Source organism: Scatophagus argus, chromosome 12, assembly GCF_020382885.2.
Source record: "Scatophagus argus isolate fScaArg1 chromosome 12, fScaArg1.pri, whole genome shotgun sequence".
NCBI lineage: Eukaryota > Metazoa > Chordata > Actinopteri > Scatophagidae > Scatophagus > Scatophagus argus.
In genome coordinates this window covers 2,552,550-2,570,808 of record NC_058504.1, presented here as the reverse complement: position 1 = coordinate 2,570,808, position 18,259 = coordinate 2,552,550, and the positions used below count along the sequence as shown (strand labels likewise).

At 42.4% G+C, this 18,259-nt stretch overlaps 1 protein-coding gene across 5 annotated transcripts; it reads left to right on the top strand.

The window, feature by feature from the left end:
- Positions 1–280: 280 nt before the first annotated feature.
- On the top strand, positions 281–17,346 carry mgarpa (mitochondria localized glutamic acid rich protein a). 5 transcript variants are annotated; one of them, XM_046405818.1, is made up of 9 exons: positions 282–582; positions 2,645–2,745; positions 2,943–3,048; positions 5,926–5,943; positions 10,732–11,028; positions 12,981–13,195; positions 13,268–14,266; positions 15,483–15,529; positions 15,685–17,346. In XM_046405818.1, exons 1-8 carry the CDS (start codon positions 507–509, stop codon positions 15,516–15,518), a joined length of 1,848 nt encoding a protein of 615 aa, XP_046261774.1. In that variant the 5' UTR covers positions 282–506; the 3' UTR covers positions 15,519–15,529; positions 15,685–17,346. The 5 variants fall into 5 exon arrangements, with proteins under 5 accessions (XP_046261772.1, XP_046261773.1, XP_046261774.1 ...); XM_046405819.1 differs by having other exon boundaries at positions 12,981–13,753; positions 13,850–14,266; XM_046405816.1 differs by having other exon boundaries at positions 281–582; positions 12,981–14,266.
- The last annotated feature ends 913 nt before the right edge of the window (positions 17,347–18,259 follow it).

The following is an 18,259-nucleotide window of genomic DNA, read 5'->3' as shown; positions in this document are numbered from 1 at the left end:
TCTAAAGCACAAAAAGATGCCACATTCACAGATTTATAATGAATTCAGCCTGAGAGCGCCTGCTTTGTCCTGCCCGCAGCCATGCTCAAACAGACACACCTGCGGCTCGAGGAGTCAGCAAGTCACAGGTGAGCTCAGGGTTTTAAGCTACGTCAGGTCACGTGGGGAAAAGTTTTTAGGAAGGGCTTGGGGAAATAGCACTTGGACAAATGTTTATATGCATAAGCGACAGAAACTCATAACATAAAAAATCATGGATCCGCCCTTTAAAAACTATTCCCATAAACCCAGCCTCCTGCGGGGTGCGAGCGATTCCTCATACTTGCTGTCGCTCTGCGGCATTAACCGCCCTTCATACCGTGAAACCGATGTTGCGCAACAGAGGGCAGGTCTGCACTCCGCCCCCGCGCACGTTTCTCTGAGCGGACCCGAGCGAGCCAGAGCCTTCACTCATCCTGCATTTGCTGAAGCTGCAGCATTCCTGTCGTAGCCCTGGGAGAGCCGAGATGTTTTCCTGCAGAGCAGCCTGGCAAAGGTGCGGGCCTTTGGCACGGACGGCAGCGTACAGGTTGCCCCGGGATGGTGAGTTTCATCAGGCAGCCAAAAAAGCCTTAAAACCGAAAACAAACGTGAATGTTTGCCCGTTTCTGTTCGCCATCTGTCGCGTTGACTGTACTCGGTGCAGTAGTACACTCTGTCCTCATGTCAGCGTCCCCGCATAGCTGCATCCCCCAGCTGCAGGACAGCAATGGCTGCCCCGTGTGATGTGAAGGTCAGCGTGGCTTTTGTTTTTTGGAACAGCAAACACTTTTGTCTTGTCCCGTGTGTTTCCCTTGTGTAATGTGTTGGGTTGCTCCTCGTGGAGGTAACGTTGCGCCCCGGTTGGAGTATTTCATAATAACACGAAACCCACGTTTGCATGTCCTCTGCCGGGGGGGTAAGCTGGGCAGCAGACTGGCAGACCGGATCAGTAATCCGCTGTTTGCCGGCACAGACGGAGTGTGTCACATTTTAAACCGAACCGCTCGTGCTGATTCACACCGACGAGGAACGCGATGTTGTGCTCCGTGAAGTTACCTTCACTCAGATTTCCGCTCCGGCTGAAACATTTATGTACAGCACATATACACACGGCGTATGTATGACCTTCACCATACTGCGGGTGGCGTGCGAACATGGTCGCCGCTGTTGGTCACGTGGTGTGCGCGTGTGAAGGTGGCGTAACGTAAAGAGTGCGGAGGCAGCACGCCATACCTCCACAGTGTTTAAGAGCTTGTGCTGCTGGCCTGTCGGTGGCCGCAGCTTCTGCCCGCACTTCTCACAGCGTTACACAACATTGAACGGCACATGGTGGCAGCGGAAACCGCCGGCGTTTGCCCGAGGAAGCGTACATTCAAGTGCCTGGCCTCCCTTCCTAATGTCCTGGCTACTCCGTCCTCACCTGGCCGACTGCCTCACAACACTTTCTGGCTTCTGGATCCCGACTCGCCAGGCCTAAAAAAAGACTGCAGCAGGTGTGTGGGTGGGTGTCCTACTCGAGGTTTGCTGGACACCAGACCTTGACTCTGCAGCGGTTCTCCGCCCCAGTGGTCCCACTTATCCAGAGAAGGGTATCATGCTGTAATCCTGTGACTTCATGAGCCACGTCCCCTCCACCGGTCATGCATTTTCACCACCTTATCCCCCATCTCAAACCTTTGACTTGAGCCGATTAGCCAGTATAAATAACAGGGTAGTAGGGAGTCGTGGCCTGGTCACTGGATTAGTTCTGACAATACCAGGAGGTTAAAACCTTCAACTATTAACTTTGTATTTCGCTCATAGGGTGCATTAAATCAGATTTAACTGTGCCACATGTGTTTTGAAGTGGGATTTTGTGCTATTTGCAGACGGTTTAAGTGAAAGGTGATGTGCACAGTATGGGTAAGAGGTGTTGTCTGTTTTTTCCATAGCAAACAAAACTTGCTTGCCTCATTTCCTTTAGTGGGCTGGTGCCAGATGTTCTGCCAGCAAATAAAATGCAGTGCCAAACTACATGAAGCAGAGTTTGACTTGTGCCTCAAGCGTTGATTTGACTTCTCTTCCCACTTCATCACCTGAAATTGCAGAAATTGTCCAAAACTAACTGCAGAATTTGGAGCTCCTTGCAATACATTTAAATCTGTGAGCATAACAGGCCAGAACCAAACTGTCTCTTTTCCTTCAATATGTGCACTGCGAAGAGCGAATCACCTTGCATGCGTCAAACAAGTGCTGACAGGTATATTTTTGGCCTTCTAAATCTATTGTGCTAAAGCAGGACGCATCGTGAGCCAGTAGAGCACCTGAGGGCGTTTTCGCTCTGATCCCCGTGACACTGAGGGAGCTGAAGCTTATGGGCTTGTGCTGTGCATTGTTCATATCCTGTAGGATCTTTTCGGAGCGTCTTTCCGGAATCATCGATAAAGGGGACGCATGGAGGCAGAGCGGATTTAGATTTATCAGCTGCTTGAATCATCTTTCTGTCACTGTATTCCATGAGAGGCTGTTTCTCTGAGAGCATCCTAATACATGTCGCTGTGCAAGGGAAAATCTCATGAGTTAACAAATAATTGATAACCGGTTTGGGAAGGATCTAACATGTGACCTTTTTAACCCCATCCAGCTGTGCAGCGGCGACCGATGTCCTCGGTTCCTGGTGGGTCTGGGGAGAACATAGTCTACGTCTTGCTGTGTGGTGGAGCTTTTGTTGGTGCTATGTCATATGTAAGTCGTATTGTGTGTAGCAGTTCAACACATCTGATTACACAAACATGCTTTAAGCAAGGTTGACACCACTAACATGTCTTCAACAAAGGGTTCAGCTACACAGTTTGCACATATAAGCTGGTCTTGTGAAACTTTTTGTTTCAAGAAGAGAAATAATCAGAAATATCAGATTTGCACTCTTGCTCTCTCCTCAGACATACAATACTATGACGACAGACAGCATCAGGTTCAGTGAGCGCGTTGCGGAAATCAATGCCCGACCCAAGACCGAGTGGGTACCCAAACCATGGCCCCCCAGGAGTAAGTATCTCACTGGATCTTGTCGTGTTGGTCCAAACCAGGTAGCGTTTGGTTCTGATGGTTTCATTTTAGACCTGCTCCAGTTAAACGTGTATTTGTTTGAGAAACGTATTTTATGGTTATCAGCGTAACAGTTCTGAGCATTTAGTATTTGATAAACAGCTTCAGTATTTGACAGCAATCGTGTTATAAGAAATGTTATTATGCACTCAGTGTAGAAGCTGAAGTTACAGCCGCCTCACAAAAGCAAACATCTGCAGTCAGACAACATGTCACACCTGGAGACACTGGTGCAGGTCCACATATGGGCAGGATGCAAGTGGAAGCTGCTGTGAACAGTGTTGTTGTCTATGTGTTAATGAGGGTTATGATGTGTCCAGCTGTTTCCCTATAAGAGCGTATATACTGTATCAGAGTGTTGCCTGCCATTCCATGATAAGCCTCCCATTTATCAATGAATGAGTGAATGAATAAACACTTGACATTGTGTGTTATGTTTAAGCAAACTGACTTAACAGCTTTGAGTAACTGAGCATACAGAGATGTAGTAATACGATAGTCATCTGACATTATATTGCCAGTATGTATTGGTATTGGCATGTATGTAATTTCCCACTTATGGGACTAATAAAGGACAATCTTATCTTAAGGATTATCTTATCTTATGTATGTTGTCCAATAGGTGCCAACATGGTAACTTTTATTTCTCTTTTTTAAAAGGCTCATAATGCTGAAATGCTAGTAATTTAGAAAAAGGGGCCATAAAATAATTATATGTAAATTCTTTACAGAATTAATCATTCAAATTCCTGTTGAAGTGTACAATTTGAGTTCATGGATGTCATGTTGGACTGAATATTGGCCGTTAAGTTTGTCTGAATTTTCTTTACTCCGTAATATCAGTTTTGGCATTGGCCCAACCAAACCATCTTTGGTCCAATACAGAACTGCTCTTATTAAACCATCGAGCTACTGGAAATATTTATTCCTCGAAAAGAAATTAGAAACTTTAGCTTAATGGGAGGATTCTTAAATTTCATAAAATCCCAGACACGTTGAGGTAAATCCACTGCCAAACCTGAGGGTCCGGCTGTAGACAACACCTGGTGCTGAAATGAGTGTGGAAAATAGAACCATTTCATCACATTTAACAATACTGTATTTGTCTTAAATTGAAAGACTAATGTGTTTAATTAGCATTTAAACACAACCAGTGACAGGGTTCATTTGTATGGATTTTATCCACACGTACTAGTGCTCATTTCTGTCATCTTGGAGTCTTTCTGAAGAGATGCAGACTTTGACTGTAGCTAATGGCAGAGCTCGACACATGTACTGTTTTGTCATTTACTATATAGACAAAGGTATTCGGACACTTGATCAATACACCAACAGATTCTAGGTGCATGGACCTTGGTGTGGCATGTGTCTCTCCTTTGGGGCTGTGTTAGATTTGGAGTGTTTCTGTGGGGGTTTTTGCCCATTTACAAAGTGGAGAGCAGATGAAGCTCATAAGAATAGTTCAGTTTCTCAAAAATAAAGGTCCACTTACTACTTTTTGTTTTCAAGGATAACCAATCACAACTGAGCAAACTGACACATGTTTTGTGTGTTGCCTGACTGATGACAGATGGAAATTTATGCATGCAACAACGTCCTTAACTTCAACGTACATCATAGCGTTGCTTCAGAAAAGGGTCAAAATTTTGTGTGCTGAGTGGAGTCGGAGCCCATGAAGACCTGCGACTACTGCAGAGTCCGTTGATGTGGGATTGATGCCGGATGTGCTGTGTTTTTTGTTCAGTGTGAAAGTTTAGTTACTATTAAATTGTGTTCCAGTGTTGTTTTTCCACCCTGATAAGAGTGAAATTCTTGGAAACAAATTGTCAAAATTGTAAAAACGTCAGCTTTTTTCCCCCCCATATCCGGATCAACATATGTCTTGGATCTGCCAAGACGCTCACATTAGTCATTCTTTACTGTGCAGGACCACTGGACGTCCCTGAGCTGAACTCCCTGTATTCTCTTACACAGTTCGTTTCCTCTAAGCACAAACATCCTCTGGTCCAGCACACGCGACTCTGTATATCCTGTTTGAATCAGAGCTTGTGATCACTGATAGCTTTTTGTTTGTTGTGGCTAGCAGACTCTTAACACACAGTCATAACATCAGTTTACTTGATGCTAGTATGATTAGAGCAAACATGGCAGCAGACAGGGTAGAGATACCAGCAGTACGAGCAGCGTCGCTGGGCACAGTCCTGATGCAAGGAGATGAAATCCACTGTGTGAGCTACTGCGTGCTCTCACTCTACTTTTAAGAGAACGAACGGACGAGAGCATCTACAAATGCCAATAGCGTGACCTGTAGGCTTGCATTTAATGATTATGATCATTTAGTCTAAAAGATGTCCAAAAATCATCAGTAATGCTTATCACAATTTCTCAGAACTTTAATTTGTTTCTTTTGTCACACCCAGAGATCTTTCATTTACTATCATTAAAAAGAAAAGCATCACATCCTGACATTCATGACCTGGAACCAGTAAATGCTTGAAAAAAATAAATTAAACAGTTGTTGTTTTCATTTGTTTGCTTAATCGACTAATTGTTTCAGCTTTAGTTATAGATGCAATCAGACTTATTCAAATATGTGTCAAAAGCACTAAAGCTGTGACAGAAATTAAATTGGGGTAGTAAACAATAAGCAGCAGCTTTTCCTTATGCCATAATGTGTAACAGAATTGCTTGAAATTTATTTCAGCAATGCTGACTAAACAAACCGTAGTTTTCCGTGGTGACCCATACATTTCTTTACTGCTTTACTGCAACTTGTTTCTATTGGAAACTAATGCTGATGTTTCTGTTTGCTTGCAGGTAGCGATGATGCAGAGGGTGAGTCTTGTCATCACAGATGCCTTCATTTCATTCATTTGTCACTGCCTGAGTGCTTCACTGAAATGCTGACCTGGATTCAAGGAAAAGTTGGCATGGCCTTGGTTGTGCTTGTAATAATTTCACTCTCCTCATTACAGCAGTAGCTCATGATCACACTAATCACTGAGTCACTAATCACAGTTTGACAGTTCAAAGATTTGAACATGCGAATGAAATCAACCAAATGTTGTACACTGAATTTAAAATATCTACAGATAATATAGGAATTGCGAATGGAAAAATCAGAGATGAATAAAAAAGACATGAGCGTGTTGTATAACTACAAAGCCATGTCATATATACATATTTTAGATGCAAAGCCTTTTCAAATCAAAAACGTACACTAACAAACCAATTTCTGTTGGAAGTACAGTGTTTATTTGTAACAAGCAGGAAGCAGCAGAAGAAGAAGAAGAAATGTGGGGGAGGAAAAATGACAAAAACTCAACTGAATTGACGTAAGCTTGAAAACCTCAGTTGTGAGCTGGGAGCAGATTCATGAAGAAGGAGCAGAAATACGATCGCACACACAAATGGTGCGGATGTTTTCCTCTTAACAGTAAATTGACAATACAAATTATTTTCAAGTCACAAGTTTTAAATTCTCATAGTTGAAATGAAAGTAGCACCTCTAAAGTTTATCTGAAGGTAACGTCTGCTTGTATTTGGGAACACGTAAAACAAAAGTCCCACTTACTTTATCGAGTTTGGTCATGCATGGTCAACGTAGTGGTGACAAGTGTTTCCTCCTGTGTGACCTCAGTCTTTCCTGATTTTTACCCTCCTGGCCAAAAAACCCAATCATCAAATCTGTCCCCTCCTTTAACACCACTCAGCCCCCGGTTCCACCCCGTCCCCATTCTCTACCGTGTCTTCATGCCTCCTGTATCAGCAGAAGTTTGCTAGGCTTTAAATACAGAGTCCTGCATTTTCTTTCAAATGTCTCCGCCCCAAGTTGGACAAACTGGTGACTGTCATAATTTTCTCATGACTAAGGCTTCTTCTCATACAGCTCTCACCGTTGGCATCACCAGCTCATCTTGCTATCAGCCATTACCATTTTTCACATGCTTAGCCTGCGTGGCTTAGATTGACTATGGCACTGCTGTGTAAATTGAACATGGCTTTTTTAAAAAGCTACATTTCTTCTTTCCGTTTCTCTAACTCTTTGTGTCTTTACTCTTTTCAGTGTAATGGTAAAGCTAAGGTCCTCTGTGGCCGCATGGATATTCACCCTAGAACTGGACTTTTGGATCTGAACAGGAATACAAATCCCCTCTCTCCTCCTTTCCTCCTCTCCTGTACTGCTAAGAAAGAAAGAGTCCTCTCCTCAGCCTAAAACCTCTGGACAGTTCTGTGAAGGATCTTGATTCTGTGCTCCTTTCTTCACTCTGTTTGCCTTTTGCTGCTAAATGTTAACGTGTTAATCTGTGAAGAGGATAAATGGACTTGGCAGAAGTACCACAAACCAATTCTGCCAGATTCTTCTGCTGTTGATGGACTACGTCATTTGTCACCAATGCTGTGGTTTTGAATGTGAAAACATTGTGTTACTAGTCGCTCAGCGAAATTGGCGATCAAAAACGTTAGCATACACTATTGTGAGTGATAGTACACCATTAGCATTATTCCAAGTGCTCTGTTAGCTGTTAGTAAGATTTACGTTCAGCACTGTTTCATGTCACATATTTTCAGAGTTGTAGAATGTTGAGTTCTCTATATTACAGTTTAATTAAAGAGTTTAGTGTAGACCTGCTCTAATGGGAAAGTGTCATGAGATCAAATAAATCAAATAAAGCTCAATTAAATAGAAACTGATGGCCATGACATAGACCTATACAGATAGAGTTGTCACATTAGACAGGAGAGACCTGAGTTTTTATGATAAGGAATGTTGGCAGTACATATAAAGACTTTTAAAATAAAAATTTAAAGCGGGAAAGGACGTGTGGCTCCTCCATGCAGCAGAGCCTCAACAGCCATAGTGTTCCTGCTTTAAGTGCTAGCATGAAAAGCCAGTGTACCCGACAGGCTACTATCACTTCCAATAGTCAAAGCTCCAGTCTGAGTTGGTCCCTGAGCCATTCTCCCACAGTTTGGTGTCTGTTTGTGAATGCAGAACAAATGGTGGAGGTATCCTCAGTAAAAATTAAAGACGCACAACCTACCTGGGCTGTCTCCCTCAGTCAGACTTACTTTCACACTTCCAGATAACAGATAGCTTGTTAATTGGATGGTAAGAACCAAGACTCACCTTCACCCCCTCTACCCTGCACTTTAACCTGCACTCCTGTCCCTCCCCCTCCTCCCCTCCCTCTTGTCTTTGTCATGCTCCTCCCTGTCTTTGCGTTTGCATGCAGTTTATGGAGTAAAGGTGTCGCCTCTGGGTTTTGTCAGATGATGTATTCACTGTGGCGGTGGTAAGGTTTGGGGTGGCAGGTCTTCAAGGAGTACTTCTGGATCAGCCTCCGAGGAAGTATGATCATCTGTTAGTAGCTGCGTTTCCATCAAACAGTTTGGCACAGTCAATCTCCTATTTATTTACCCTCTGCCAGAGACTTGTGTCAGAAAGGATGGCGTAAGATGCTCACTCCAGCTACAGAAACACTGGATGTCTGTTGTTAGATGTGCATAAGGTGTTTTTCAGACGGACAGGGATTGGTTGCCTCTGTTCTGTTTTGGACCAGCAGCAGTAGGAAGTATTTCCGTCGACACCTCCGATCCTACCAGCTGTTATGCACGTACGAAGCTTACGTTCATTTTCATTGCTCAGTCTGTTCTGTGCTGGTGATGAGGTGAATCATTCAGGAAACTCGTATACCAATGAAATCAGCTCCTGTATACTGTGCCTCTGTGGTTTCCATGGTCACACAGCAAGCTGTGGTGGCAAGTTGATAAACCTGAACCAGCATAAACTCCAAAAGCAGCTGCAAAGAGCTGTGCGAGTCTGGTCACCGCTGAGCCCAGCTCACTGCTGCCATTATGCTTACACCAAAAACAATGGAGGCTGGACCGCTGTCTGTCTGAAAGTACCTGAAATTCAACAGAGAGAGAGTCAGCACGTGTATTTCTGTCATCTACAGTTTAGGGCTGTCGCTTTTTAAAAATAAATCAAATTCGAACAAATGAGAAGTAATGCTAAAACTTTTCCAGTGAATTCCAATGAAGCCCATGTGCAGGAGGATCCTAAACCGTCTTGTATATTATTTGTTGTGCCCTAATTTACTTCCAGTTTCTTGCCCTTTCAGTCATGTCAGTCTGTTGCAGCAAGCAACATACATTATATAGGCAAAATTATTCACAGAGGCTGTTCCTCAGGGTTTGGGCTTGGTCCCTGACTTCCAGTGAAGGGAAATCTTAATGCTTCAGCACACCAAGACATGTTGGACAATGCTATGCTTCCAACTTTGTGGCAACAGTTTGTTGAAGGCCCTTTTCTATTCCAGCACGACTGTGCCCCAGTGCACAAAGCAAAGCTCCATAAAGACATGGTTGGATGAGTTTGGTGTGGAAGAAGGCCTTTTTGTCCAACATCAGTGTCTGACCTCTACTGCATGAATGGTCAAAAATTTCCACGGAAACTCCAAATTACACACTGAAAGCTTACCTTGTTATATGAACATGCTTCTGCAGTATACATCAAGTATCGAGGTCCTACATAAAGAAGAAATGTCTCACTTGTCTGTTGCTGAGTCATAATATTGCCAGCATTTTTTATGAGCAAAAACTCACCTGGCAAGCAAACAAATGCTCCCTCATCTTTTCAAAATGTTCAGTAAAGGCTAACGTTAGATAGCTGATGCTGAGCTAAGCATATTGTGGTGCTAATGTTAACTTTCCCATTACCAAATGACTCACCTATCAGTTGTGTTTTCAGCTGCCTGATAAGTTTGTTGTGGTCGATTCAGCATCATTTATTGTGATACTGCAGACATTGCATTTAGTGTGTCTTTAGTTGGAGCCTTGTGTAAAGTTATTACAGCCAAATGTTAAGACGTCTCAGCAGCTGCAGGTGTGTTCACCACAGTGTTGTTGCTCCTCTGTGGCTGCGCACCAGATTCATAGGGAAATGGATGATGATAATCGGGAGAATGACATTCAGCTTGCCATTTCCTTAATGTTAATTCACCAAAACATCAAATGAAAGTCAAACTAAAATTTAAAATCTTTTGAAGACAAGTAATTTCTCAAGTCAGTGTGCTTGCTGCAAAAGTCCAAGTTGCCATCAAGATTTTTGTTTTTCACTGACTGTGAAATTTGAGTTAGAGTTTGAGTTTATAAAAGTTCGTACCATTTGATTACTTACTTTCCTGCTCATGTAAAGCTTCTTTGAATTTCCAAGAAAAGGTGACAGTTTTATGTCTGAGTGTGCTTTAAACAAGATTTTATGGGTACTACATAACATTTTAGGAATTTCTCTCTCTGTTGTCCATCTCACACCTTGGATGGAAACACAGCTACTGATGGTAGATCATGTATGGTGCTGTTTTTAAATATGAATCAAAATATATTACTTTAGAAAAGAATGTTTTGCCTGGTTTATCTTCTTAAATGCAAGATTTTGAACAGTACATGTCTATAGAAGACAGCAAAAGCAGTGACTGCACCAGTGATAGATTGGGTGGGTGGTGGGGGTTTGTGCAGTGAAGATTGACTACTGGCTGCTCATTGTACCAGACAACAGAAAATGTTCACAAACAAACCAATGCCCTGGCTCATACTCTTGCTGTGGTTCTTGTGGTGCAGGTGGAGAGGAGGAGGAGGCGGCGGCGGCAGCTGCTGAGGAGGCCAGTGCAGAGGCTGAGGTTGGCGAAGAGGAGGTCGCTGCTGATGGCGAGGCAGAGGCTGTAGTGGAGGCAGTTGCTGACGCAGTCGCAGAGACTGCTGAGGTTGTTGCTGAGGCAGCGGAGGTCATTGCCGAGGCTGCGCAGGAAGTGGAGACCGTTGCAGAAGAAGTGGCCCAAGTGGCCGAAGCTGTTGAGGAGGCTGCCCAGGCTGTTGCAGAACCACCAGCTGTCGCTACTGAGGAGCCTGAAAGCAACGGTACGACTTCTTCATCTGAGGAAGAGTCAGGTTCCTCTGAGGCCTGAGGTTCTACACATTCACTACAGGGACACACACACACACACACACACGTGTGCGCACACACATTACCAGACACGTACTTGACTATCTGTAACCCATTTAAATTAAAGAGCAGGTCTTTTTCCTTCCTCACAACACTAGAAACAATAAAACTGGTTACTCGTTGTCACTGTTAAGAACCACCAGAGGTTAGCTGCTTCTCCTCAGTTGCCTGGTTTCTCCTGTTATTCATCATTGTTTTTCATCTTCCTAAAGCTTTATATTTTCTCATTATTTATTGGAGTGGGTGTAAAGGTCAGCACTGTGTGCAAATTAAGTGTTTCTTCACGCAAGGGTGACTTGAGATTTTTTTTTTTGGTGTGCAGCGCAGATCACTGTGTATGATATCCATCATACTTTAGATTATTATGTGGCCGAGAGATGTTTAAAAACCATTGAAGCCATCTTCTCAGCAGGTTCCTCTTTATTTCCAGCTGCACACTACAGTGAGACATTGGTGGCAGCAAGGTCTTAATGTGACGCTCATTTGCAGTTATGGGTGAAATAAATGTGATCACTCTAAATGCAGCCATCATTCATGCAGATTCTACACAGTGAACAGTACTAAAAACCTGCTCATTTCCCCCGTTAGAATACCTGAAGCCTACGAAACGCAAGTTGATTAGACAGTGCAAGAGAACAAAGCAGGAACACCCCTCGAATGCTGTGATGTCGTTGGTATCTTTTTGTTATGCAGCCCATAATGCCATTTTGTTTTGACATTAACCATTGTAATTATCACAGAGCTGGTCCATGCCCTGTTTATCCTTAAACTGTAAGACGGTTGTGTACGTCCTTCGGCTCTGAGATTGTGTACAAACTCTGTAACAGCTGCAGTGTGTTATTATCCTTAACTGTAATGTGAAACTCTCAAAAAAATCAAAAGGTCAGAGAAACTGTGAGAGGAATAAATAGGTTACCGAGTGATTCAAAACATATGTGATCATATTTTTATTTTGCTTATAACTGGATAATGAGCACTGTGAACAGAATAGTAATTCATCGAGCCATGCAATAAAGCTTTTATCAAACTGGGAAAAGTTTAATGCCTTCTTTAATTTGTCTGAATTGGTCTTATTACCATCATTTGTGTTGGAGGTTTTATATAACAATATTTCTAGCTATTCAGTGCAACTTTTAAGTCTTAGGTGAACTTGCAGACACGAGCATGCTCTTTTCATTTATTATTACAGGGAAACTTTTTTTTTTTATCATAATGTCTATAGTACAGGCAAATGAACAATGTTACACTTCTCTCCATTTTCCCTGCATCCAGATACCCCCACACTTTTGCTGACAAAAATCTAGATGACGGCAGAAGAGTTTCAGGACTTTTACTGCCTCTAGCTCTGTTTACAGATTATACTTTTGTATGCCCTCCACTATCCTGCTTTGAAACAGAGGTTAATGTATGTCATACAATGCAGTATTCTAAACATTAAATTAAAATTTTCAGATAGAAATACATTTTTTTCACATTTGCATTTGTTTTTATTTATTTATTTATTTATTTTCATAGTTCTTAAATACGTACCTTTTTCTACACCAAAAATCCAGTATCTTGCATTCTGTAAGATTATTCACAGGAGGAATATATTTCCTCTTTATGTGGAGGTTTGTGGGACTGCATCAATGCTCCAACTGACTAACACAATTTTCCTGTAATGTCTTAATCTTCAACAACATCTACTGCTAGGTGTTGACCTTGCACTTGCATGTCGTCACAGTCCATGAGACTGGCGCTAAATCCTCTGTCTCTAGAGGAGTCTCACAAGTTACTTTGGTTGTCCATCTCAAGTTATGTAGGCTAAATGTGCAAAAATATAACTTGAGCGTCAGTGATATTTGGATGGCTGGATTTTGTGTTGCAGTGCTGCTGGCAGCGGCCTCTGCTTTAGAGGTACTGAAGATACAGGAAGGGGTGACGCCTACGGTTGAAGATGTCAAAGAGGAAGAGTCCTTGGCACCAGTAGAGGCAAAGCCTGTTGAAGAAACTGCACCAGTTGAGAAGGCAATTGCGCCTATGGAAGAGGCCCCGGTACCAGTGGAGGTTACGCCTGAAGAAGAGGCCCCGGTACCAGTGGAGGTTACGCCTGAAGAAGAGGCCCCGGTACCAGTGGAGGTTACGCCTGAAGAAGAGGCCCCTGCACCAGTGGAGGTTACGCCTGTAGAAGAGGCCCCCTCACCAGTGGAGGTTGCACCTGTAGAAGAGGCCCCTGCACCAGTGGAGGTTGCGCCAGTTGAAGAGGCCGCCACACCAATGGAGGTTGCGCCAGTTGAAGAGGCCGCCGTGCCAGTTGAAGAGGCCCCCACACCAGTGGAGGTTGCGCCAGTTGAAGAGGCCCCCACACCAGTGGAGGTTGCGCCTGTAGAAAAGGCCACTGCACCAGTGGAGGTTGCGCCTGTAGAAGAGGCCCTAGTGCCAGTGGAGGTTGTGCCTGTTGAAGAGGCTTCCACACCAGTGGAGGTTGCACCAGTAGAAGAGGCTCGCGCACCAGTTACTGAAAAAACTCCAGCAACAATAGAGGCTGTGCCAGTTGTTGAAGAAACTCCAGCACCAGTAGAGGCTGCATCAGTTTTTGAAGAAACTCCAGCACCAGTAGAGGCTACACTGGTTGTTGAAGAAACTCCAGCACCAGTAGAGGCTCCTACACCAGTAGAGGTGGCACCAGTTGTTGAAGAAACTCCAGCACCAGTAGATGCTACACCGGTTGTTGAAGAAACTCCATCACCAGTAGAGGCTGCAGCTGTTGTTGAGGCTCCTACACCAGTAGAGGTCGCACCAGTTGTTGATGCTCCAGCACCAGTGGTAGAAGAAGCCACAGGACCAGAAGAGGCTGCACCAATTGTTGAAGGTTCAGCAGTGGCACCGGCACCAGCAGAACCTGATGTTACCACAGCTCTAGTTGAAGAACCACTCACCACAGTTGTCGAAGAAGTTGCAGAAGCCCCCACTGCAGAACTAGCCAGCCCTTTGGTGGAAGAAGCAGTTACAGCCCTTGCAGAGACTCCTGCAGAAGATCCTAAGAGAGAGTACATTGTTGTGGTTCTGGAAGGAAACCCTAAAGCGGAAAAACGGCCCAAGGTGTTGGGAGTGGGGACTATGACTGGTAGAATCATCCCGGCTCCAGATGATGATGATGCCCCTGCTTCTGAGGTACCACATAACTTTGTTTATAGGCATATCTCATATTGATTTAAAAAATATTTTTATGGATATTGATCAATACATACTTCTCAGATTCTAAAAAAAGTTGGAACTCTGTATAAAACATCAATGAAACAGAATTTGATAATTTCCCAATCCTTTTAAACATATACTTACATGTAAACAGTACAACAGTGCATTTAGTGTTTGATCTCATCAACTTCATAGATTTTTGTAATATATATGTATTCTGAATTTGATTGCTGCAACACATTTCAGACAAGTTGGGACAACAAAATACTGGGAATGTTCTGCTCAAAAAACACCAGTCCAGAACATTCCAGGGGTAAATAGGTTCATTGGTAACAGGTGATAAGAGTGTGAAATATGATTGTATGATTGCATATTACTACATGGGATTAGAAATATTTTTGTGAAACTGTTGGTGGTAAATGGTTAGTTTGCAAGTGAAAGTATAAAGTTTCAGCAAGTTTTACACAGCATCCAAATTTTTTGGAATCTGGGTCATAAATGATTACACTTCTCATGTTTCAGGCTTGGTGTCACAGTATTTCAAGAAAGTTTTTATCACCAGGATGCTTCCGTATTACTAGATACACTGTATAGACAAAAGTATTTGAACAGGGATCGTTTTTCAGGGGTTGGGCTAGGCTTTCTTCTTTAGCGAAGGGAAATCTTAATGCTTCAAGTAATTTTGGTCAATGCTATGCTTCCAACTTTGTGGCAACAGTTTGTTGAAGGCCCTTTTCTATTCCAGCATGACTGTGCCCCAGCGCACAAAGCAAAGCTCCATAAAGACATGGTTGGATGAGTTTGGTGTGGAAGAACTTGACTGGCCACAAAGAGTCCTGACCTCAAACCCATCCAACACTTTTGGGTTGAACTGGAACGGAGATTGTGAGCCAGGCCTTTTGGTCCAACATCAGTGTGTGACCTCACAAATGCTGTCCTGCGTGAATGGGCACAAATTCCCACAGAAACACTCCAACATGTTGTGGAAAGCCTTCACAGAAGAGTGGAAGCTGATATAGGTGCAAAGGGGTGGGGGTCCATATTAATGTATTTAGAATGCGTTGTAATGGTCAGATGTCCAAATACTCTTGTCTATATAATGTATGTAATTAAATCTTCATGCTTGCTTATCTTGCTCATTGTGGGCTTTAGAAAAATCACTCTAACGTGGATTTTAAACTCTGCTGCTCAGGGTAAGCGACGTCTTCTTAGGATGCAAATGCAGTAGTTCCAACCAAGGTACTGAGTTCTTGATTCTTTATATCATGGTAGAGTAGACTGTGGACACAGTGATTGGAATTAAACATCTCTGCCAGTCATGTCCACAGTCCTACACTTATGATTTAAAGAATTAACAGTGCTATTAACGTTTGTCTTTCTGTCCTCCATCACAGTAAACAGCTCCTGAATGATGACTAGCTGCAGAAGAAGAGGATGTGCCTTTCTCCTTCACTTTTCTCTTTTTGCCCTTAAAATACAAGGCAACTAATATGTAGTTCTAAAGTTAAGATACAGCTTTTAGGTCAATGTCTGCTTTGTGGGACCATTAGTGTTGCCCGCATAGCCCAATTACTGTTACATGACTCTGATTTGCATGTCTTGACCTCATAGTCCCTGATGAGTCCAATCAGCAGTCAGTTTTTTTTTAATAGCCTCAACAGTTCTTGTACCTTAACTGCTGTGGACAAAACTGAGCCATTCAGTCTACCATGTTTGGCCTAAAAAGCACTCCACATCCTGTTACCCTAATCACTGCCCACCCACTTGTGATGTGAACCTATAGTGTTATCTCTTAAGCTAGGGCCGTTTTGAGTCACCAGCATCTTTACAGTACCCCACCTCAGGTTATTCTTCTGCTTCCCTTGGTGTGAAAATGAATGGCTGGAAGCCAAGGTTGTGGTTTACCTTTTTTTTCATTTTATTTTATTTTATCATGAGGAAACACTTTGAGCACACTTAGAGCATCCCAAAGTAGCTACCTCGCTACCTCATTTTTCCATGTGTTTTCAGTCTTTAAAATGACACAACAGACCTCTTTGTGATGCTATCAGTGTTACATTTTCCAAGCTAACAACGCAGCTGCTAAGCCACCATGCTATACAATAACCGCATTTTTCTTTTTCAGATGTTGTAATTTGATCAGTGAAACATCTTATTCTGTTCCATTTAGCAATGAAACACACAACAACCTGCTGCTGCATTGCTTGCTTGGGTTAAAACACTAAAACGTAAAACTGACCTGAAAGTTTTAAGCCATAGAGAGCAGTTCAGCTGTTTTTTTTCTTCTCTATATTCAGTGTGATTACCACTTTTTTCCTCTAATGAATATACATTGGATGTGCAGAATAACAGGAACATCTTCCTGATTTTAAGTTGCAGCCTCTTTTGTACAATCCAGATTCACTTATGGTCCAGGTCCTTCTAACTAAATTTAGATCCAGATTCCTCCTTAGCCATTGATATGGATCCAAGAAAGAAAGTTATTGAGGGACACTGATCAGAGTACGTTAAAGTGTAGCTCAGCATCGTGGTTCTGGGAGCAAAAGTTGTTAGTTGTGAGTTGTAGAGGAATGTACAAACGGCATCGTGTTCTTTCACTCTTCGCCTTTATGTCCTTCCAAAGAGTTTTTCTTGTTTAGATCTAGCTGTCAGTCCTGTGCTAGTGTGTCGTTTAAAGGCTTGCAGAAAGTACAAACAGTCATGAAATTGATGTGTTGGCGTGACAGGAAATGTGTGTATTTGGTAAGAGTTACAGTATGTCTGAAGAAAAGGCTGCAGTGTGACGTGCTTTGACTGCTCTGTTGTTTGCTTTTAGAGTTTCTCATCTTTACTGTTGAATTTCTGGCTTTGTTAGCTTGGCATGCAGTATTATTTCAATAGATCTGAGGTCACTTGGGGAAGAATTGAACTTATTGTTAGGATTTTTAAATAAGTGAGGTTGGTCACAGGCAGGTTTGTCTATCAGGATTTAAGGGGATGCCTGTGACTTAGCAAAGGACTGTGGTGTTACACACTTTACTGTTTGTTTTTGCAAAATAAAGAGGGATTAAACATAACCTTTGTCTGTCATTTTTTTAACCATTTTTTTCAAGAACATTTGTCCATTTGAGTTGACCAAAGTTGACTTAGTGGGAGAGATAAAGAGATAAAGATCTCAGTCAGACCAAGTTTTAAAGATAGAAGGGCTTGGTAGATAATGTAATATAATTGTGTTATGTTTCCACATAACTTGAGTAAAAATATTACAATGTGTTTTGATTTTCTTGCTGCATTCTCCATTTCTTTGAACAAAATATATGCGTTTTAGTTATTTGACATTTCGAAGTTGGGTTTAAGTAGGTAGTAGACGGTACTGCTCAGACTTTTGTAGCTGTTGGATTAAAATCTGATGACAAATGGTGGGTTGTTTGCTTACTGCCGAATCAGATCTGCAAACTCAGACCACCAGACCACCTTACCTGAATTCTTAAATGTTCAACTCTTAATGAATAATAGCCAGTGTTTTTTCTGCTTTGAATTTGCTTACTTGAATGAAAATTTTACCAAGAGCTAGGTTTTCTTTAATGCTCATGTACTCAGTATTTTCTGCTCACCACAGTGAAGGTGAATGGAATTTTACTTGAAGATTCCTTACTTAGCAATACTGCAATATGATGATCCTCCATTACAACTAGAAGTCCTGCGCTGAAAATGTCACATATTAACACCTCGATTTAAGTAGCATTTTATTATTGTAGTTGGTTTTGGTGTGTCTAATTTTAACTGTTTTAAATGCTGTTGGGTAGTTTAATCTGTTTCAGTCCATCCTCTTTTCTAAATCATCATAAACTAATTGTATGTTTGGTATGTAAAATGTTAATCTGACTCATTTTTGCAAAGACGAAAGTATGTCGAAAGTATATATTGAGGAAACGGTTTTAAAAATGTTAAAGCTGTAAGTACTCAGTGCAGTTAAGTGTGCACTGTGAC